Source organism: Rana temporaria, chromosome 13 (genome assembly GCF_905171775.1).
Source record: "Rana temporaria chromosome 13, aRanTem1.1, whole genome shotgun sequence".
Taxonomy (NCBI): Eukaryota; Metazoa; Chordata; class Amphibia; order Anura; family Ranidae; genus Rana; species Rana temporaria.
The window spans coordinates 111,969,119-111,992,336 of NC_053501.1; the positions used below are offsets into that span (position 1 = coordinate 111,969,119).

A 23,218-nucleotide genomic window follows, 5' to 3' on the forward strand; every position below is an offset into this window, starting at 1 on the left:
GCATGCGCGGGACTAAGCACCGCCCCCCCTCCCCAACCAGGGCCGCACCGACTCCGCCCACCAACCCGGCCCGGAAGAGACCTGGCGGAAGTGAAGCCGAGTGCTGGCGGAAGTAAGGCCTGCGATGGGCCTCCTGGCAGGGCGGAAGTGGAGCCGAGTGCTGGCGGAAGTAAGGCCTGCGATGGGCCTCCTCTGGCAGGGCGGAAGTGGAAAGGTTGGAGAAGATGATGGCGGCGGCCGGTGCCTTCCTGGGGTTCTCTCTGGTGCTGCTGACTGGTGAGCGAGTCTACCGGGGAGGATGAGCGGGTCTGTCCCCGGGTCATGTGATCTCTTAATCCCCCCCAGAGCCTGGAGGGGCGGAGTCACGTGATAAGATCCCTGCCTGCAGCCTGAGAACTGAAACTTCCCTGAGGGGAGCCCCTGTGTGATCTCCCCCCGAAGAGAGAGAGAGACCCTCCATTCCTATATTATTATTACTAAGAGGAGTCCTTGGGCTCTCTACTGCTCACAAAGGAGTCTTCCATTCCTCTATTATGCATACTGGTCATGTGATCAGTGTTCAATACCAAGAGGAGTCCCTGGGTTCTCTACCGCTGACAGAGGAGTCCCTCCATCCCTCCCCCATCATTTTTCTCTATACCCATCATGTAAACCAGTGTTCAATACTAAGAGGAGTCTCTGTGTGATCTCACCCCGGAGAGACCCTTCATTCCTCTATTATTATTATATATACCCATCACGTGACCGGTCTTTATTACTAAGAGGAGTCCCTGGGCTCTCTACTGCTTCCTCCCCCATCATCATTTATCAATACCAGTCATGTGATCAGTGTTCAATACTAAGAGGAGTCCTGTGCTCTCTGCTGCTCACAGAGGAGTCCTTCCATTGCTTCATCATCTAGTATTTATTATTTATCCCGTTCATGTGATCAGTGTTTACTATTTATCCCGGTCATGTGATCAGTGTTTATTATTTATCCCGTTCATGTGATCAGTGTTTACTATTTATCCCGGTCATGTGATCAGTGTTTATTATTTATCCCGGTCATGTGATCAGTGTTTACTATTTATCCCGGTCATGTGATCAGTGTTTATTATTTATCCCGTTCATGTGATCAGTGTTTACTATTTATCCCGGTCATGTGATCAGTGTTTATTATTTATCCCGGTCATGTGATCAGTGTTTACTATTTATACCGGTCATGTGATCAGTGTTTATTATTTATCCCGGTCATGTGATCAGTGTTTATTATTTATCCCGGTCATGTGATCAGTGTTTATTATTTATCCCGGTCATGTGATCAGTGTTTATATTAGGGGGGAGGGGTATAGTTAAAAATGATGAATGATTGTCTTGTATCTCTCAGGTGTGTGTCGGGGGAACTCTGTGGAGAGGAAGATTTATATCCCACTGAACAGTACGGCTCCCTGTGTCCGACTTCTCAACGCCACTCATCAGATCGGCTGCCAGTGTAAGATCTCCTCGTACCTCCTCGTATCTCCTCCTACCTCCTCCTACCTCCTTGTTCCTCCTCGTATCTCCTCCTACCTCCTCCTATCTCCTCGTACCTCCTCCTACCTCCTCGTATCTCCTCGTACCTCCTCCTACCTCCTCCTACCTCCTCGTATCTCCTCGTATCTCCTTGTACCTCCTCCTACCTCCTCGTACCTCCTCATATCTCCTCGTACCTCCTCCTACCTCCTCGTACCTCCTCCTACCTCCTCCTCGTATCTCCTCGTACCTCCTCATATCTCCTCGTATCTCCTCATATGTCCTCGTACCTCCTCATATGTCCTCGTACCTCCTCATATGTCCTCGTACCTCCTCGTATGTCCTCGTACCTCCTCGTATGTCCTCGTACCTCCTCATATGTCCTCGTACCTCCTCATATGTCCTCGTACCTCCTCGTATGTCCTCGTACCTCCTCATATGTCCTCGTATGTCCTCGTACCTCCTCGTATGTCCTCGTACCTCCTCGTATGTCCTCGTACCTCCTCGTATGTCCTCGTACCTCCTCGTATGGCCTCGTACCTCCTCATTTCTCCTCGTACCTCCTCATTTCTCCTCGTACCTCCTCATTTCTCCTCGTACCTCCTCATACACCTCCCTACAACAATTCTAGAGAATCAGGAAATACATGTAACCAATGGTTGCAAATTCCCTCTAGTGTTCTCTAGAATTGTTACGTTGTATCTCTTACTTCAGATCACCCCAATTCCTGCACCCCTCAGATCACCCCAATTCCTGCACCTTCACCCCTCAGATCACCCCAATTCCTGCCTCTTCACCCCTCAGATCACCCCAATTCCTGCACCTTCACCCCTCAGATCCCCCCAATTCCTGCACCTTCCCCCCTCATATCACCCCAATTCCTGCACCTTCACACCTCAGGTCACCCCAATTCCTGCACCTTCCCCCCTCAGATCACCCCAATTCCTGCACCTTCACACCTCAGGTCACCCCAATTCCTGCACCCCTCAGATCACCCCAATTCCTGCACCTTCACCCCTCAGGTCACCCCAATTCCTGCACCTTCACCCCTCAGATCCCCCCAATTCCTGCACCTTCACCCCTCAGATCACCCCAATTCCTGCACCTTCACACCTCAGGTCACCCCAATTCCTGCACCTTCACCCCTCAGATCACCCCAATTCCTGCACCTTCACCCCTCAGATCACCCCAATTCCTGCACCTTCACCCTCAGATCACTCCAATTCCTGGACCTTCACCCCTCAGATCACCCCAATTCCTGCACCTTCACCCCTCAGATCACCCCAATTCCTGCACCTTCACCCCTCAGATCACCCCAATTCCTGCACCTTCACCCCTCAGATCATCCCAATTCCTGCACCTTCACCCCTCAGATCACCCCAATTCCTGCACCTTCACCCCTCAGATCACCCCAATTCCTGCACCTTCACCCCTCAGATCACCCCAATTCCTGCACCTTCACCCCTCAGATCACCCCAATTCCTGCACCTTCACCCCTCAGATCACCCCAATTCCTGGACCTTCACCCCTCAGATCACCCCAATTCCTGCACCTTCACCCCTCAGATCACCCCAATTCCTGCACCTTCACCCCTCAGATCACCCCAATTCCTGCACCTTCACCCCTCAGATCACCCCAATTCCTGCACCTTCACCCCTCAGATCACCCCAATTCCTGCACCTTCACCCCTCAGATCACCCCAATTCCTGCACCTTCACCCCTCAGATCACCCCAATTCCTGCACCTTCACCCCTCAGATCACCCCAATTCCTGCACCTTCACCCCTCAGATCACCCCAATTCCTGCACCTTCACCCCTCAGATCACCCCAATTCCTGCACCTTCACCCCTCAGATCACCCCAATTCCTGCACCTTCACCCCTCAGATCACCCCAATTCCTGCACCTTCACCCCTCAGATCACCCCAATTCCTGCACCTTCACCCCTCAGATCACCCCAATTCCTGCACCTTCACCCCTCAGATCACCCCAATTCCTGCACCTTCACCCCTCAGATCACCCCAATTCCTGCACCTTCCCCCTCAGATCACCCCAATTCCTGCACCTTCACCCCTCAGATCACCCCAATTCCTGCACCTTCACCCCTCAGATCACCCCAATTCCTGCACCTTCACCCCTCAGATCACCCCAATTCCTGCACCTTCACCCCTCAGATCACCCCAATTCCTGCACCTTCACCCCTCAGATCACCCCAATTCCTGCACCTTCACCCCTCAGATCACCCCAATTCCTGCACCTTCACCCCTCAGATCACCCCAATTCCTGCACCTTCACCCCTCAGATCACCCCAATTCCTGCACCTTCATCCCTCAGATCACCCCAATTCCTGCACCTTCACCCCTCAGATCACCCCAATTCCTGCACCTTCACCCCTCAGATCACCCCAATTCCTGCACCTTCACCCCTCAGATCACCCCAATTCCTGCACCTTCACCCCTCAGATCACCCCAATTCCTGCACCTTCACCCCTCAGATCACCCCAATTCCTGCACCTTTCCCCCTCAGATCACCCCAATTCCTGCACCTTCACCCCTCAGATCACCCCAATTCCTGCACCTTCACCCCTCAGATCATCCCAATTCCTGCACCTTCACCCCTCAGATCACCCCAATTCCTGGACCTTCACACCTCAGATCACCCCAATTCCTGCACCTTCACCCCTAAGATCACCCCAATTCCTGCACCTTCACCCCTCAGATCCCCCCAATTCCTGCACCTTCACCCCTCAGATCACCCCAATTCCTGAACCTTCACCCCTCGGATCACCCCAATTCCTGCACCTTCACCCCTCAGATCACCCCAATTCCTGCACCTTCACCCCTCAGATCACCCCAATTCCTGCACCTTCACCCCTCAGATCACCCCAATTCCTGCACCTTCACCCCTCAGATCACCCCAATTCCTGCACCTTCACCCCTCAGATCACCCCAATTCCTGCACCTTCACCCCTCAGATCACCCCAATTCCTGCACCTTCACCCCTCAGATCACCCCAATTCCTGCACCTTCACCCCTCAGATCACCCCAATTCCTGCACCTTTCCCCCTCAGATCACCCCAATTCCTGCACCTTCATCCCTCAGATCACCCCAATTCCTGCACCTTCACCCCTCAGATCACCCCAATTCCTGCACCTTCACCCCTCAGATCACCCCAATTCCTGCACCTTCACCCCTCAGATCACCCCAATTCCTGCACCTTCACCCCTCAGATCACCCCAATTCCTGCACCTTCACCCCTCAGATCACCCCAATTCCTGCACCTTTCCCCCTCAGATCACCCCAATTCCTGCACCTTCACCCCTCAGATCACCCCAATTCCTGCACCTTCACCCCTCAGATCATCCCAATTCCTGCACCTTCACCCCTCAGATCACCCCAATTCCTGGACCTTCACACCTCGGATCACCCCAATTCCTGCACCTTCACCCCTCAGATCCCCCCAATTCCTGCACCTTCACCCCTCAGATCACCCCAATTCCTGAACCTTCACCCCTCGGATCACCCCAATTCCTGCACCTTCACCCCTCAGATCACCCCAATTCCTGCACCTTCACCCCTCAGATCACCCCAATTCATAAATCTAGGGGGTTTTTACATTTATATCTGCAACAATTTCTCCAGCAGGAGGGTAGGCAGGTCCCTCACATAATGTCAACCACAGGCAGGCCTACACTTCTACTGGGAGGTGGGCCAGAACCTCAACCTCAGTGGTGTCCGGGGGCCCTCTCTCCGAAACATCATGGAGGGGTCAAGCGGGGGATCCACAAGGGGGTCCTTTCTGAAACATCATGGAGGGGTGAAGCCGGGGGGTCCACCAAAGGGAGTCCTCTGGAAGGCCACTCTGATGCTGAGTGCCTGCCATGTTCTGATCCAGCAGGTGCCACTGAAAATGCCCCTATGTCCCGCCCTGCCAAGTACATTTTGACCCAATCACTAGAATGCCATGGAAGCTTTTCATTGGTGGAGGTTTTTCTTGTGTTTTCAGCCTCCAGGAATGGTGACACGGGAGTGATCCACGTGGTGGAGAAGGAAGAAGATCTGCCCTGGGTACTGGAGACGGGCCCCACGCCGCCCTACATGGTGCTGCTGGAAGGCCACTTATTTAACAAGTAAGACGTGATAACGGAGGAGAGAAGACAACGGGCACTTATCATCACCCGGGACTTTTATTATCATATTACTATCTCTCTGCAGGGACACACTCCAGAAACTGAAGGGCAGCTCCCGTGTGTCTGGGATAGCGGTCACCTACGCCAAGCCCCCTCCGGAAGGCTTCTCCTTGGATGTGCCGTGCCCCAATGATGGCTTTGGTAAGCCTACCGGGGGGGTAAATCTTCCGGGGCTGAAGTGGTTAAATAAAAGATTAAATCACCTGCCCAATCAGGGCAAAGTAATGGCGCCTCCTGAACTCATTTGTAGGGCCAGCACCAGTTTTAAAGGATCGGCCGTTGAACCGTTTTGCACCGCTCTGCTTTTGATTGACAGGTCTTTACACCAATGAGCACGGCGCGCAGTACGCCCACTGCAACGGAACCGTATGGAACCCGCCGGGGACCGGCTTCTCCTACGAGGACTTCAGCTTTCCCATCTTCCTCCTCGAGAACGAAAATGAGACGGAGGTCATCAGACAGGTGAGCGGCCTCGACGAGCGCAACGGAGGGGGCGTGTCTGGGACCAAACTGCGTAAAAAGTCACTCACCGCTCTGTGTCTTTCCTGTTGCAGTGTTACAGGGATCACAACGTCCCCGGGAACGACAGCGTGCCACACTACCCTCTCTGCGCCATGCAGCTCTCCGCCCACATGCACGCCGTTACCAGTTCTGTCACCTGCATGAGGCGCAACTCCATCCAGACGTCGTTCAGTATAAATCCTGGTGAGTAGGTCAGAGGCCGCCTCCCATGCTGCCGCCCCAACCCTGCCGCCTCCCGCGCTGCCGCCCCAACCCTGCCGCCCCAACCCTGCCGCCTCCCGCGCCGCCGCCCAACCCTCGAGCCGCCCCAACCCTGCCGCCTCCCGTGCCGCCGCCCCCCGTGCGGCCGCCCCAACCCTGCCGCCTCCCGTGCCGCTGTCCCAACCCTGCCGCCTCCCGTGCCGCTGCCCCAACCCTGCCGCCTCCCGTGCTGCCGCCCCAACCCTGCCGCCTCCCGTGCCGCCGCCCCAACCCTGCCGCCTCCCGTGCCGCCGCCCCAACCCTGCCGCCTCCCGTGCCGCTGCCCCAACTCTGCCGCCTCCCGTGCCGCTGCCCCAACCCTGCCACCTCCCGTGCCCCTGCTTCAACCCTGCCGCCTCCCGTGCCCCTGCTTCAACCCTGCCGCCTCCCGTGCCGCTGCCCCAACCCTGCCGCCTCCCGTGCCCCTGCTTCAACCCTGCCGCCTCCCGTGCCCCTGCTTCAACCCTGCCGCCTCCCGTGCCGCTGCCCCAACCCTGCCGCCTCCCGCACCGCCGCCCCAACCCTGCCGCCTCCCGTGCCCCTGCTTCAACCCTGCCGCCTCCCGTGCCCCTGCTTCAACCCTGCCGCCTCCCGTGCCGCTGCCCCAACCCTGCCGCCTCCCGCACCGCCGCCCCAACCCTGCCGCCTCCCGTGCTGCTGCTGTGGATTGACTATCCCTCTGTCCTTCAGAAGCCGTGTGTGACTCGCTTGCCGGTTACAATGTCTGGAGTGCCGTAAAGCCCATCAACACTTCCTCGGTATTGCTCCCGGAGGAGCAGGTGGTGGTGTCCGCCGCCAGGGTGAGTCAAGAAGCGTCACTTATAGTAACTTTTTTGCTGTTTTGTGTCTTTTTGATTTTTTTTTTCGTTATCCTTATTGTTCACTTTATCCTTATTGTTGTTGATGTTGTTAACAGCTGGATGGACGTTCGTTCTTCTGGAACCTGGCGCCGGCGGCAGAGAGCACCGTCTCCGCACTGGTCACCCAGCTGGCTGCGGCTGAAGCTCTCCATAAAGTCAACGACACGCAGTCCCTGCCCCGGAACATCATCTTCACCTTCTTCCAGGGGGTAAGGATCCTCGTGGTTCATGTGATGGCGGAACGTGTCTGCCGCCTAAAGCGACCAATCAATTTGCAGATCTCTAGTAATTGGATAGGAAAAGTAGGAATCTGGGTGCTACATACCCCTGCTTTGCTTTCATTTGCTCCAGCTCTGCTGATCCTCCATTCGGTAGCAACCCCCAGCTCTGCTGATCCTCCACTCTGTAGCAACTCCCAGCTCTGCCGATCCCCCCCACTCGGTAGCAACCCCCAGCTCTGCTGATCCTCCACTCTGTAACAACTCCCAGCTCTGCCGATCCCCCCCACTCGATAGCAACTCCCAGCTCTGCCGATCCCCCCCACTCGGTAGTAACCCCCAGCTCTGCTAATCCTCCACTGGGTAGTAACCCCCAGCTCTGCTGATTCTCCCATCAGTAGTAACCCCCCAGCTCTGCTGATCCTCCACTCAGTAGTAACTCCCAGCTCTGCTGATCCTCCACTCAGTAGTAACATCCAGGTCTACTGATCCCCAGCTTAGTAGTAGCCCCCCAGCTCTGCTGATCCTCCACTCAGTAGTAACTCCCAGCTCTGCTGTTACCCCGCTCGGTAGTAATTCCCTGATGCTCTGGTTTGCTGATCCTCGTCTCTATCTGGTCATCCCTCACGTCCCGCTATCAGTGGTTCTCAACGTTGGTCCTCAAGTACCCCCAACAGGCCATATTTTGGGAATTTCTCTTAGATAAAATAGCTGTCCAAAATAACAAGCCATTGACTCTTTGATTTAAAGCACCTGTGCAAGATAAAGGAAAACCTGCAAACATGGCCTGTTGGGGGTTCTTGAGGACAGGCTCCAGAAGACTAAGTGTTGGGGAAGAGGGATGAGAGGGATGTTCCCAGTGGAGGGGGGGTACTCTCAGGCTCCAGAAGACTAGGTGTTGGGGGAGAGGGATGTTCCCAGTGGGGGGGGGGGGGGTCCTCTCAGGCTCCAGAAGACTAGGTGTTGGGGGAGAGGGATGTTCCCAGTGGGGGGGGGGGGGGGGGCTCTCAGGCTCAGATGTTCTGCTTTGCCATGAGATGGGCTTTAATTGGCTGCATGCTTGTTCTGGGTCTGTGGCCTGAAGACAAAGCCACATGTTCTCTTTTAGTGCCACCGTTGCCTAGAAAGCCCACCATTGCTTTCCTTTTTACTCCTCCACCAAATAAATGTCAGGGCTGGTTGTATGTGACCTCTCGGTGTTCCCGCAGGAAGTGTTTGACTACATTGGAAGCTCGCGGATGGTGTACGACATGCAGAAGGGGCGGTTCCCTGTGCGCCTCAACAACATTCACTCCTTTGTTGAACTCAGTCAGGTACTTCCGGTAGAAATTAGAAACCCTCAACCCCTAAAATTCTATTTTCCCGAAACCACCAACGAGTCCTGTTTTTACATTTGTCCTGCAGGTGGCGCTAAGAAGCAACTCCGTCCTATGGATTCACAGTGATCCCGTCTCTCGGACTAATGAGACGGTGGACACCGAGGTATTTAACGGGAGTGAAATCTGTTTTAACGGGGGTGGGGGGCGCGCAATGGGTTTCTGTCTTGTATAAGCCACAGTGAAGTTCTTATGACCTCCAATGTCCTCCTGAAGGTTCAGAATCTGATTAACACCCTGAAGACGGCGAGTTCTGGGGTCAACGTGACTCTGCAGGAGGTCAACCAGTCCCAAGCCCTTCCGCCAGCATCTTTCCAGCGTTTCCTGAAGGCTCGAAATATTCCGGGGGTGGTGCTGACCGACCACAGGACGGCCTTCAACAATAAGTGAGTCTTTGGAGCCCATCTAAGAACCCATTTAGGACTATCTTTGGTTCTGTGGAACATTTGTTTGCCCCCAGAAGTTGCTAGAAGTTCCTCGAGAAATGGGCAATGGTGGATTGCCTGCGTAGTTCTGGTAGTCGGGTCACATGCTAAAGCCAGTAGTGTGGGATCAGTGTAAGGGGGGGATTCCTTCTACAGGACCACCAATGGGGCACCTCTCTCCCCGACCACCAGTCTAAGGGGGGCCCTTCGCCTACTACCCAACAATCTAAAAGGACACCTACTCCACTAACCACTAGTCCAAGATGGTCCCTCTCCCACTGACCTCCATTGTAAGGGGGGACCTTTCCATTGATCACCAATGTAATGGTCACCTCTCCCATTGATCTCCAATGTAATGGTCACCTCTCCCATTGATCACCAATGTAATGGTCACCTCTCCCATTGATCACCAATGTAACGGTCACCTCTCCCATTGATCACCAATGTCAGGGGGCACCTCTCTCATTGATCACCAATGTAATGGTCACCTCTCTCATTGATCGCCAATGTAATGGTCACCTCTCTCATTGATCACCAATGTAATGGTCACCTCTCTCATTGATCACCAATGTAATGGTCACCTCTCCCATTGATCACCAATGTCAGGGGGCACCTCTCCCATTGATCACCAATGTAATGGTCACCTCTCCCATTGATCACCAATGTCAGGGGGCACCTCTCTCATTGATCACCAATGTAATGGTCACCTCTCTCATTGATCGCCAATGTAATGGTCACCTCTCTCATTGATCACCAATGTAATGGTCACCTCTCTCATTGATCACCAATGTAATGGTCACCTCTCCCATTGATCACCAATGTCAGGGGGCACCTCTCCCATTGATCACCAATGTAATGGTCACCTCTCCCATTGATCACCAATGTAATGGTCACCTCTCCCATTGATCACCAATGTAATGGTCACCTCTCCCATTGATCACCAATGTAATGGTCACCTCTCTCATTGATCACCAATGTAATGGTCACCTCTCCCATTGATCACCAATGTCAGGGGGCACCTCTCCCATTGATCACCAATGTAATGGTCACCTCTCCCATTGATCACCAATGTAATGGTCACCTCTCCCATTGATCACCAATGTAATGGTCACCTCTCCCATTGATCACCAATGTAATGGTCACCTCTCCCATTGATCACCAATGTAATGGTCACCTCTCCCATTGATCACCAATGTAATGGTCACCTCTCTCATTGATCACCAATGTCAGGGGGCACCTCTCACTATATACAAGGGAGGGGGCAACCATATTGAAAGAAGAAAAGAAGGTGCACATTAATGAAGCGTGCTCTCTCTTCTCAGGTACTATAACAGCATGTTTGACTTGGCGGAGACAATCAAGATGGACTATCCTAGCGGACTGTCCCAGGACGAAGCCATAGAGTATGTTACGGAAACAGCCCAGGTGAGAAATGACACTTGAAGGGAACTCAACGCTAAGAAAAGAGAATTTCACTTTAACCACTTAAGGACCGGACCTTTAGGCTGATAAATGACCCAAGGGGTTTTTACAATTCGGCACTGCGTCGCTTTAACAGACAATTGCGCGGTCGTGCGACGCGGCTCCCAAACAAAATTGGCGTCCTTTTTTCCCCACAGATAGAGCTTTCTTTTGGTGGTATTTGATCACCTCTGCGGTTTTTATTTTTTGCGCTATAAACAAAAATAGAGCGACAATTTTGAAAAAAATGCAATATTTTTTACTTTTTGCTATAATAAATATCCCCCAAAAACATATATATAAAAAAAAAATTTTTTTTCCTCAGTTTAGCCCGATACGTATTCTTCTACCTATTTTTGGTAAAAAAAAATTGCAATAAGCGTTTATCGGTTGGTTTGCGCAAAATTTATAGCGTTTACAAAATAGGGGATAGTTTTATTGCATTTTTTTTTTTTACTACTTATGGCGGCGATCAGCTATTTTTTTCGTGACTGCGACATTATGGCGGACACTTCGGACAATTTTGACACATTTTTGGGACCGCTGTCATTTTCACAGCAAAAAATGCATTTAAATTGCATTCTTTATTGTGAAAATGACAGTTGCAGTTTGGGAGTTAACCACAGGGGGCGCTGAAGGAGTTTCGTTTCACCTAGTGTGTGTTTACAACTGTAGGGGGGTACCAGCCAGTTGTAGGTCACCTGGAACCGGAACTTGGCATACATGTAGCCCCATTTCTCCTCTACAAGTGTGCAAAGTTTGTTGTCTGGGGGACCTACGGCTAGGGAGCACCAATTTTTCAAAGCCGGGCACCCCTTCCATAGACTCCCATGTTAAACGTCAGTCTAGTCATGGACACAGTGAGGCATGCAAATGGACACAGTGAGGCATGCAAATGGACACAGTGAGGCATGCAAATGGACACAGTGAGGCATGCAAATGGGAACAGTGAGGCATGGGCACAGTGAGGCATGCAAATGGACACAGTGAGGCATGCAAATGGGCACAGTGAGGCATGCAAATGGGCACAGTGAGGCATGCAAATGGGCACAGCGAGGCATGCAAATGGGCACAGTGAGGCATGCAAATGGGCACAGTGAGGCATGCAAATGGGCACAGTGAGGCATGGGCACAGTGAGGCATGCAAATGGGCACAGTGAGGCATGCAAATGGGAACAGTGAGGCATGCAAATGGACACAGTGAGGCATGCAAATGGACACAGTGAGGCATGCAAATGGAAACAGTGAGGCATGCAAATGGACACAGTGAGGCATGCAAATGGACACAGTGAGGCATGCAAATGGGCACAGTGAGGCATGGGCACAGTGAGGCATGCAAATGGGCACAGTGAGGCATGCAAATGGGAACAGTGAGGCATGCAAATGGGAACAGTGAGGCATGCAAATGGACACAGTGAGGCATGCAAATGGAAACAGTGAGGCATGCAAATGGACACAGTGAGGCATGCAAATGGACACAGTGAGGCATGCAAATGGGCACAGTGGGGCGTGGGCACAGTGAGGCATGGACACAGTGAGGCATGGGCACAGTGAGGCATGCAAATGGACACAGTGAGGCATGCAGATGGACACCCTAGGCTTATACTCGAGTCAATAATTTTTCCTATTTTTTTTGGTGGTAAAATGAGGTGCCTCGGCTTATACTCGAGTATATACGGTACCCAATGGGGGAGATTTACTAAAACTGGAGAGTGCATAATTAAAATGAGAGATATATATATATGTGTGTGTGATGTCATCACTTTACCATCTGACATGACCTGGGATAAGTTTGCTCCCAGAAGATGTCCTAAGATTTGATTGGCTGCTTTGCTTATTGGAGATCACGACCCAAATACCGAAGCAAACTTGTCGGGGATTTTTCTTGCACCTGCAGAGTCGGCCATGACAGTTCTCATTGCTCTCCTGACCGGTTCTCTTTACATTTGGTGACTTTTTTCCTGCTTGTAATTCAGATAACTGTCTTTTTCTTCCAGGCCCTATCAGAAGTTGCCACCTTGCTGGCCAAAACCTTATACCAACTGGCAGGAGGAAACGACACCGTAGACATTAAGGCGGATCCCCGCACGGTAATATGACATCTGATATATATCCAGTAGAGGTGCCTCTGGGCTGCTGCTTTGGGGAGCTGCTTATCGGGTGTCTTGGCTGTACCACGTTGCCGTCTAGTTGGGCAGCTCATAGAGAAATGACACCGGCGGTCTAGTTGGGCAGCTCATAGAGAAATGACACTGGTGGTCTGGTTGGGCATCTCATAGAGAAATGACACTGGCGGTCTAGTTAGGCAGCTCATAGAGAAATGACACCGGTGGTCTAGTTGGGCAGCTCATAGAGAAATGACACCGGCGGTCTAGTTGGGCAGCTCATAGAGAAATGACACCGGCGGTCTAGTTGGGCAGCTCATAGAGAAATGACACTGGCGGTCTAGTTGGGCAGCTCATAGAGAAATGACACCGGCGGTCTAGTTGGGCAGCTCATAGAGAAATGACACTGGCGGTCTAGTTGGGCAGCTCATAGAGAGATGACACCGGCGGTCTAGTTGGGCAGCTCATAGAGAAATGACACTCGCGGTCTAGTTGGGCAGCTCATAGAGAAATGACACTGGCGGTCTAGTTGGGCAGCTCATAGAGAAATGACACCGGCGGTCTAGTTGGGCAGCTCATAGAGAAATGACACTGGCGGTCTAGTTGGGCACCTCATAGAGAAATGACACTGGCGGTCTAGTTGGGCAGCTCATAGAGAAATGACACTGGCGGTCTAGTTGGGCAGCTCATAGAGAGATGTCACCGGTGGTCTAGTTGGGCACCTCATAGAGAAATGACACTGGCGGTCTAGTTGGGCAGCTCATAGAGAAATGACACTGGCGGTCTAGTTGGGCAGCTCATAGAGAAATGACACCGGCGGTCTAGTTGGGCAGCTCATAGAGAAATGACACTGGCGGTCTAGTTAGGCAGCTCATAGAGAAATGACGCCGGTGGTCTAGTTGGGCATCTCATAGAGAAATGACACTGGCGGTCTAGTTGGGCAGCTCATAGAGAAATGACACCGGCGGTCTAGTTAGGCAGCTCATAGAGAAATGACACCGGCGGTCTAGTTAGGCAGCTCATAGAGAAATGACATCGGCGGTCTAGTTGGGCAGCTCATAGAGAAATGACACTGGCGGTCTAGTTAGGCAGCTCATAGAGAACTGACACCGGCGGTCTAGTTGGGTTGAGGCAAGTACACACTATAGAAGGATGTGCTTTCTTCATCTGTGTACAACCACCGTCCATGCTCTCATTGTGTATGTTGTATATACGGCCAAACTCTCTGCTCTCTGCGGGCTGGGAAATGTATCTTGTGCCACAGAAGCAGAGGTGTCCCCATAGATGACTTATTACTCACTCTGTGTCTTCCTGCAGGTGACCCGGATGCTGTATGGGTTCCTAGTGAGGTCCAATAACAGCTGGTTCCAGTCCATTATGGTGCCGGAATGGAAAGACGCTTTGGGTAAGACCCGCATGCTCTGCTCAGTGACGCCCAAGTGCAGACACTGGCCAAATACATTTCTTAAAGTGTCACCCCCATTGTCGGTTTATCACATAAAACCTTACCTGCTGATTTTTGTATAGAAAGACACTCGCAGGTGCAGCTTCCTTCTCCTTCCTTCTACTTCCTTCTCATTCCTTCCTTCTACTTCCTTCTCCTTCCTTCTACTTCCTTCATTCTACTTCCTTCTCCTTCCTTCTCATTCCTTCCTTCTCCTTCCTTCTACTTCCTTCCTTCTCCTTCCTTCTACTTCCTTCATTCTACTTCCTTCTCCTTCCTTCTACTTCCTTCATTCTCTTTCCTTCTCATTCCTTCTACTTCCTTCCTTCTACTTCCTTCTCATTCCTTCTACTTCCTTCCTTCTCCCTCCTTCCTTCTACTTCCTTCCTTCTCCTTCCTTCTACTTCCTTCCTTCTACTTCCTTCTCCCTCCTTCCTTCTCCTTCCTTCATTCTCTTTCCCTCTCATTCCTTCTACTTCCTTCCTTCTACTTCCTTCTCCTTCCTTCTTTCTCCTTCCTTCATTCTCTTTCCTTCTCATTCCTTCTACTTCCTTCCTTCTACTTCCTTCTCATTCCTTCTACTTCCTTCCTTCTCCTTCCTTCCTTCTCCTTCCTTCTACTTCCTTCCTTCCTTCCTTGTCCTTCCTTCTACTTCCTTCTCATTCCTTCAACTTCCTCCCTTCTTCCTTCTCCTTCCTTCCTTCCTTCCTTCTACTTCCTTCTCCTTCCTTCTACTTCTTTCTCCTTCCTTCCTTCCTTCTATCTCCTTCTACTTTGTTATTCTTTCTTCTTTCTCCTTCCTTTTACTTCCTTCTACTTTGTTCTCCTTCCTTCTTTCTCCTTCCTTTTACTTCCTTCCTTCTCATTCTACTTTCTTCTACTTTGTTCTCCTTCCTTCCTTTTACTTCCTTCTACTTTGTCCTCCTTACTTCTTTCTCCTTCCTCCCTTCTCTTTTTACTTCCTTCTCCTTCCTTCTACTTTGTTCTCCTTCCTTCTTTCTTCTTCTTCCTTCCTTCTCCTTCTACTTCCTTCCTTCTCCTCCCTTTTACTTCTCTTTCCTTCCTTCTACTTCCTTCTTTCTCCTTCCTTCCTTCTACTTTGTTCTCCTTCCTTCTTTCTCCTTCCTTCTTTCTCCTTCTACTTTGTTCTCCTTCCTTCCTTCCTTCCTTCCTTCCTTCTCCTTTCTCCCTTCTACTTTGTTCTCCTTCCTTTTACTTCCTTCTCCTTCCTTCCTTCCTTCTACTTTGTTCTCCTTCCTTCTTTCTCCTTCCTTCTACTTCCTTCTCCTTCCCTTCTGACCAGGAAATGACATTTCTAGGGTAGATGAAGACACCGGCTCTATACAGAACCACCCCCACCCCCCATACAAGGACGCTATGTTGATTATTATTTTTTTTCAAGTTATAAAAAAGATGAACTACAAAGTCATTTTTATTAAGTCCCCTTTCACACTTATACGACTTGTCTCACGATTTTGGACTGCAAAATCATAAGACAAGTCATTCTCCATGATTTTCAATGACTACCATTTATACTGGCATGACTTTTAGTTGTGCCGACTTCAAAGTAGTCCCTGCACTACTTTGGTCCGATTTTGATGCCACTTACACAGGCATTCATTGAAATCGCGGCCGCGGTAAAATTGCGCAACTTTGAAGTCGTACAAGTGTGAAAGGGGGCTAACTCTCTGCAGAAACAATATAAATCATTGTTTAAACACACACATACTCCTATATACACTCTCACACATATATATATGAGAGTGTGTGTGTGTGTGTATGTATGTGTGTGTATATATATATACACACACACATTTTTTTTATATATATTTTATTTTATTATTATTTATTTTATTTTATATATATATATATACACACACATACTCCTACACGCACTCCTACACGCATGCTCTAACACACACACACACACACACACACACACACACATTATATATATATATAATACACACACACTCGTACTGCTATATACTCTCTCACACTCGTGTGTGTGTGTGTGTATGTATATATATATATATTATCACACATATATTCACACTCCTACACGCACGCTCTAACACACACACATATATATAATACACACACACTCGTACTCCTATATATATAATCTTCACACTCCTACACGCATGCTCATACACACTTTAATTTTAGAAGGTGTACACCCAGTCTGATCGAAGCTCCCGTGCCGATTGTCAGTTGGGTTAGAGGATCGGGGAGATCGGTCTCATGAGACAGCCTTTCTCTGCCAAGAAGCTCCAGCAGCCCTGGTGACCTCGGGCGCCACCCCCCTCCCCCCGGTTGGGAAAAGTCTGTTCTCGAGGGACAAAACGGCAATGTTTACATTTCCCGAGCCAGAAGTGGCGCTATGAGGCCACATCGCTTCCAGGCCTCCCAGGGTCATAGAGATGGCCGGTGGGGAGCAGGTGGTTACCTTTTTGAAGTGCGCACTCGTACACATCCGTCTTGCCTGACCAATGATTGTGACGCTGTTCGGCCGCTCTTGCGATTCGCTGATGTTTTCTAGTTCCTCTTTACTGCTTCTTATGTCACCTGACTGTTCATTGGCCAGTAACTGAGCAGCAGGAGGATACAGTGAGCAGAAGGATGACCTGGTAACACTGAGATGTTGTTTTTTCATTGGCGGGCCCCTCCCCCCGGGGGGGACGGCTTTCCTTTTTTTTATTCTGTGTCTCCTCCCATCAATGATCGCCTTCTTCTCCTTTCCAGAGGACAAGCAGCCTCAGTTTTACGTGACGGCCTCTTCGATGGGCAGCAAGCCGACGCCCAACAATCCGACCCGCCTCCTCCTGTCCGTCCTCGCCAATCTCACCGGCCAGGCGGTGAACTTTACCAAGGAGCAGTGCCAGAACCCGGACAAGGCCGCCGACGCCAAAAAAGAGGCAAGTTATCCACAGATCCCCCGCTGGGAGGAAGGATGACATCACAGATGGGCGGGCCTATTTATTCTTGCCGGTGTCTAATCCTCCTGTAGGTGGCAGTATAATCATGTCATGATAAGCAGGGTGCTGGATTCTTCATTGCAGGGCTGCCCTGTCCTCTTCCTGCTGCTGAACTTCTGGTGCTGGTGGGGGGGTTAGAAGCTTCAGGTTGCCATGCCCAGCTGCACTAAAGAAGAGGACAGGGCAGCCCTGCAGTGACATTTAGCTGCAGGAAGAGGACAGGGCAGCCCTGTAGTGACGTTTAGATGCAGGAAGAGGACAGGGCAGCCCTGCGGTGACGTTTAGATGCAGGAAGAGGACAGGGCAGCCCTGCAGTGACGTTTAGATGCAGGAAGAGGACAGGGCAGCCCTGCAGTGACAAATGCAGGAAGAGGACAGGGCAGCCCTGTGGTGACGTTTAGATGCAGGAAGAGGACAGGGCAGCCCTGCAGTGACGTTTAGATGCAGGAAGAGGACAGGGCATCCCTGTAGTGATGTTTAGATGCAGGAAGAGGACAGGGCATCCCTGTAGTGATGTTTAGATGCAGGAAGAGGACAGGGCAGCCGTGCGGTGACATTTAGATGCAGGAAGAGGACAGGGCAGCCCTGCAGTGACATTTAGATGCAGGAAGAGGACAGGGCAGCCCTGTAGTGACAGATGCAGGAAGAGGACAGGGCAGCCCTGCGGTGACGTTTAGCTGCAGGAAGAGGACAGGGCAGCCCTGCGGTGACCACAGCATAGTGCAGAGAGTAAAGGCCGGGGGGGGGGGTAAAAAGTCTTGGCTCCTTAGCTTCTATAATGCTTCCTCTCTTCTTCTTCACCTGCAGCTCTATGACTATATCTGGGTCCAGGGCCCCCTTAAAGAAAACTCCACCTCCCGGGAGCCGTATTGCGTGAGAAGCACCAAGCGCAGGCAGTTTGCGGAGTCGCCCGCCTTCGAATTGAACGAATGGGGCTCCACGGAATATTCCACCTGGACGGAAAGCCGGTGGAAGGAAATACGAGCGCGCATATTCCTCGTCCCCAGTCAGCAGCTGGAGGTGAGATTCCTTATTGGTCAGAAATATCCGATTGCTTCAGGACTTTGAAGCAAAATCATTGATCACCACTGTGTGTGTTTTTTTTAGTTCCTGTTATAAAATTATCTAAAAAAATTATTTTCCTCCTTCACTAATATACACTGATGAGGCAGCACTGATGGGCTACAGCGATGGACACTGATGAGGCTGCACTAATATGTGGCACTAATGTCCACTGATAGGCTACAGTGATGCGCACTGATGGACTACAGTGATGCACAACGAAATGGCTGCACTGATATGTGGCACTAATGTCCACTGATGGGCTGCAGTGATAGGCACTTGATAGGCTACAGCGATGGGCACTGATGAGGCTGCACTAATATGTGGCACTTATGTCCACTGATAGGCTCCACTGATGGGCTGCATTGATAGGCTACAGTGATGCGCACTGATGAGGCTGCAGTGATATGTGACACATGTGCAGCGATGGGCACTGATAGGCTACAGCGATGGGCACTGATAAGGGTGTACTAATATGTGGCACTAATGTCCACTAATAGGCTCCATTGATGGACTACAGTGATGCAGACTGAAATGGCTGCACTGATATGTGTCACTAATGTCCACTGATGGGTTGCAGTGATAGGCACTGATGGGCTACAGCGATGGGCACTGATGAGGATGCACTAATGTCCACTGATAGGCTCCACTGATGGGCACTAATGGCCTGCAGCGATGGACATGATAGGCTACAGTAATTCGCACTGATGAGGCTGCAGTGGTATGTGACACAAATGTCCACTGATGGGCTGCAGCGGTGGGCACCGATGAGGTTGCAGTGATATGTGACACTAATGTCCACTGATAGGCTCTACTGATGGGCTGCAGCAATGGGCACTGATGGACTACAGTGATGCACACTGATATGGTGGCACTAATGTCCACTGATGGGCACTAATAAGCTACAGCGATGGGCACTGATGAGGCTGCACTGATATGTGGCACTAATGTCCACTGATGGGCACTAATGGGCTGCAGCGATGGACATGATAGGCTACAGTAATGCGCACTAATGAGGCTGCAGTGATATGTGACACAAATGTCCACTGACGGGCTGCAGCGGTGGGCACTGATGAGGTTGCAGTGATATGTGACACTAATGTCCACTGATAGTCTCTACTGATGGGCCGCAGCGATGGGCACTGATGGCTGATGGACTACAGTGATGCACACTTATATGGCTGCACTGATATGTGGCACTAATGTCCACTGATGGGCACGAATAAGCTACAGCGATGGGCACTGATATGTGGCACTAATGTCCACTAATAGGCCCCAGTGATGGGCACTGATAGGTGGCACTTAAAGGCATCACTGGGCACAGATTGCCCACACTTGTGGGCACTGATCGGTGCCCCAATGATCAGTGTAGACGTCCCCCGTGTGGATTTGCTGGTTATCGGCTCTCCTCCCCTCACGCGTTTACACTGTGATCAGATTGGCTGTGATTGGACACAGCTGATCACATGGTAAAGCACGGCTGTAATTGGCTCTTTCCCCCGATCTGTGATCAGCTGTGTCCGTAGTGCACAGAGAGCTGACCCAGGAAGCAATAGACGGGCAGTGCCAACTAGCCCGAGGTGCGTGTCACCGGGATGGTTGGGCATAATTAAATCCTTTGATGGGTCATTCATGTTAGACGTTTGCCCATTGTTCCCCTTTAACTCTTGATCCTACTCTCGCTTTTTCCCTGCAGATCATTACGCTGATCACGGGCATTGCCATCCTTGCCCTCTCCTTCGCTGCCACCTACTTCATCCAAGCCAAGGCGGACATCTTGTTCACAAGCACAGAAGACTCCGGATCCGTGGCCTACTAGAGACTGCGCTGCCCCCCGGTGGACGGGAGGACTCGGCTCTGCCCCTGGCGCCGGTCGGGCAGCGATGCCCGTGCTGCTTTTTTTTTTCTTTCTATAGAGCCACACTGGACGGACTTTGTTAACTTTGGACTTTTTTTTTGCAAATCAAGTGACGTAGATGAGCGTTTTCCCCTCCCCCCGCGCGCTCTGCTGGAGGACCCGGGGCGGGGGAACGCGGTGGGAGTCGCAGGATGATGGGACCAAATGTGGGCAAATGACGATAGGCCCAATTTTTTTATTTTTTATTTTAATTCGCTGAACTCCAATACCAAACCCCTAAATAACTCGTCCTATAATTGCATTTTGTTTTTTTTTCTTCTGCCAAAATTAAAGTGACACTCCCGCCAAAACTCTTCTGGTTTATATTGTGTCCAATCTGAGGAGATTTGCCTTCACTTCCTGTTCCAGTGACACAGCAGGAAGTGAGTGGGAGACTCGCTGACATGAAGCAAGGTGTCCCCATTGAGAGATTTCCCCCTCTGTTCCTATGCAGGTGACAACTGAAATTCAATATATGGCCAAAGGTAAGCTATATGGGCTTATTGGACCCCTCCCAGTCCTAAACCATGGCCATTCAAATGGAGTTCCCGCCACCCCTCTAAGTAGGTCTAGACCGCCCTCCAGCCCCCCATTCCGTTTATTGGCCTTGCTGAAGTCCACCCTTCTATGTAGGTTTAGCCCCCTCCATCCCTTCTACCAGCCCTATTGAGTCCTACCCTCTAAGTAGGGCTAGCCCACCTTTCAGCCACCCATCCCTTCTACCAGTCCTGTTGAAGGCCAACCGTCCAAGTAGGTCTAGCCCACTCTCTTCAGCCCCGTCTCTGTTTCCAGCCCTGTTGAAGGCCATCCCCTCTAAGTAGGTCTAGCCCACCCTCCAGCCCCCAGTCTCTTCTTCCAGCCCTGTTGAAGGCCAACCATCCAAGTAGGTCTAGCCCATTCTCTTCAGCCCCCATCCCTTCTACCAGCCCTATTGAGTCCTACCCTCTTAGCAGGTCCTTCCAGCCCTGTTGAAGGCCATCCCCTCTAAGTAGGTCTAGCCCATTCTCTTCAGCCCCCGTCTCTGTTTCCAGCCCTGTTGAAGGCCATCCCCTCTAAGTAGGTCTAGCCCACCCTCCAGCCCCCGTCTCTTCTTCCAGCCCTGTTGAAGGCCAACCGTCCGAGTAGGTCTAGCCCACCCTCCAGCCCCAGTCTCTTCTTCCAGCCCTGTTGAAGGCCATCCCCTCTAAGTAGGTCTAGCCCATTCTCTTCAGCCCCCGTCTCTGTTTCCAGCCCTGTTGAAGGCCATCCCCTCTAAGTAGGTCTAGCCCACCCTCCAGCCCCCGTCTCTTCTTCCAGCCCTGTTGAAGGCCAACCGTCCGAGTAGGTCTAGCCCACCCTCCAGCCCCAGTCTCTTCTTCCAGCCCTGTTGAAGGCCATCCCCTCTAAGTAGGTCTAGCCCACCCTCCAGCCCCTGTCTCTTCTTCCAGCCCTGTTGAAGGCCATCCCCTCTAAGTAGGACTAGCCCACCCTCCAGCCCCAGTCTCTTCTTCCAGCCCTGTTGAAGGCCAACCGTCCAAGTAGGTCTAGCCCACCCTCCAGCCCCTGTCTCTGTTTCCAGCCCTGTTGAAGGCCAACTGTCTAAGTAGGTCTAGCCCATTCTCTTCAGCCCCCGTCTCTGTTTCCAGCCCTGTTGAAGGCCATCCCCTCTAAGTAGATCTAGCCCACCCTCCAGCCCCCGTCTCTTCTTCCAGCCCTGTTGAAGGCCTTCTCCTCTAAGTAGGACTAGCCCACCCTCCAGCCCCCGTCTCTGTTTCCAGCCCTGTTGAAGGCCAACTGTCTAAGTAGGTCTAGCCCATTCTCTTCAGCCCCCATCCATTCTACCAGCCCTGTTGAAGGCCATCCCCTCTAAGTAGGTCTAGCCCACCCTCCAGCCCCAGTCTCTTCTTCCAGCCCTGTTGAAGGCCATCCCCTCTAAGTAGGTCTAGCCCACCCTCCAGCCCTGTTGAAGGCCATCCCCTCTAAGTAGGTCTAGCCCACCCTCCAGCCCCCGTCTCTGTTTCCAGCCCTGTTGAAGGCCAACCGTCTAAGTAGGTCTAGCCCACCCTCCAGCCCCAGTCTCTTCTTCCAGCCCTGTTGAAGGCCAACCGTCCAAGAAGGTTTAGCCTACTCTCTTCAGCTCCCAACCCTTCTACCAGCCCTGCTTAAATCCACCCCTTCTACGTAGGTCTAGCCCACCCTTAAGCCTCCCATCCCTTCTACCAGCCCTGTTAAAGGCCAACCGTCCAAAAAGGTCTAGCCCACGCTCCAGGCCCCCATGTCTTCTACCAGCCCTATCCAAGTCCTCCCCTCCTAAGTAGGTCTAGCCCACCCTCCAACCCTGCTGAATTCCACCCCTCCTTAGTAGGTCTAGCCCACCCTCCATCCCCTCTAGCAGTCCTATTGGAAGCCCAACCCTTCTAAGCAGGTCTAGCCCCCTCCATCCCTACTACTAGCCCTATTGGAAGCCCAACTCTTCTAAGTCTACCAGCCCTATTAAAGTCCACCCCTCTAAGTAGGTTTAACCCACCCTCCAACCCTGCTGAAGTCCACCCCTCTAAGTAGGTCTAGCCCACCCTCCATCCCTTCTACCAGCCCTATTAAAGCCCAACCTTTCTAAGTAGGTCTAGCCCACCCTCCAGCCCCCGTCCCTTCTACCAGCCATGTTGAATGCCACCCCTCGAAGTAGGTCTAGCCCACTCTCCAGACACCTATCCCTTCTACCAGCCCTATTCAAGTCCTCCAAGTAGGTTTAGCCCACCCTGCAACCCTACTGAAGTCCACCCCTCCTAAGTAGGTCTAGCCCACCCTTCAGTCCCCATCCCTTCTACCAGCACGATTCAAGTCCTCCAAGTAGGTCTAGCCCACCCTTCAGTCCCTATCCAAGTACACCCCTTCTAAGTAGGTCTAGCCCACCCTCCATCCCCCATCCCTTCTACCAGCCCTGTTGAAGTCCATCCCTCCAAGTAGGTCTA

The 23,218-nt window shown here is 51.8% G+C and overlaps 1 protein-coding gene across 2 annotated transcripts; it reads left to right on the forward strand.

The window, feature by feature from the left end:
- The first annotated feature begins 162 nt into the window (after positions 1-162).
- Positions 163-20,578, forward strand: NCSTN (nicastrin). Of its 2 annotated transcripts, none has more exons than XM_040332248.1 (17): positions 163-276; positions 1,367-1,471; positions 5,496-5,619; positions 5,705-5,820; positions 5,996-6,141; positions 6,234-6,384; positions 7,132-7,241; positions 7,358-7,510; positions 8,728-8,832; positions 8,924-9,001; positions 9,112-9,281; positions 10,643-10,745; positions 12,779-12,871; positions 14,204-14,291; positions 17,076-17,248; positions 18,116-18,328; positions 20,067-20,578. In XM_040332248.1, exons 1-17 carry the CDS (start codon positions 225-227, stop codon positions 20,187-20,189), a joined length of 2,103 nt encoding a protein of 700 aa, XP_040188182.1. In that variant the 5' UTR covers positions 163-224; the 3' UTR covers positions 20,190-20,578. The 2 variants fall into 2 exon arrangements, with proteins under 2 accessions (XP_040188182.1, XP_040188183.1); XM_040332249.1 differs by having other exon boundaries at positions 7,135-7,241.
- The last annotated feature ends 2,640 nt before the right edge of the window (positions 20,579-23,218 follow it).

Excerpts from the sequence above, each read along its gene's own strand:
- NCSTN (XM_040332248.1), top strand. The coding sequence starts at position 225 with ATGATGGCGGCGGCCGGTGCCTTCCTGGGGTTCTCTCTGGTGCTGCTG. Across the intron at positions 14,292-17,075 it reads GGAATGGAAAGACGCTTTGG|AGGACAAGCAGCCTCAGTTT; the intron begins GTAAGACCCGCA and ends TCTCCTTTCCAG. Across the intron at positions 18,329-20,066 it reads TCCCCAGTCAGCAGCTGGAG|ATCATTACGCTGATCACGGG; the intron begins GTGAGATTCCTT and ends TTTTCCCTGCAG.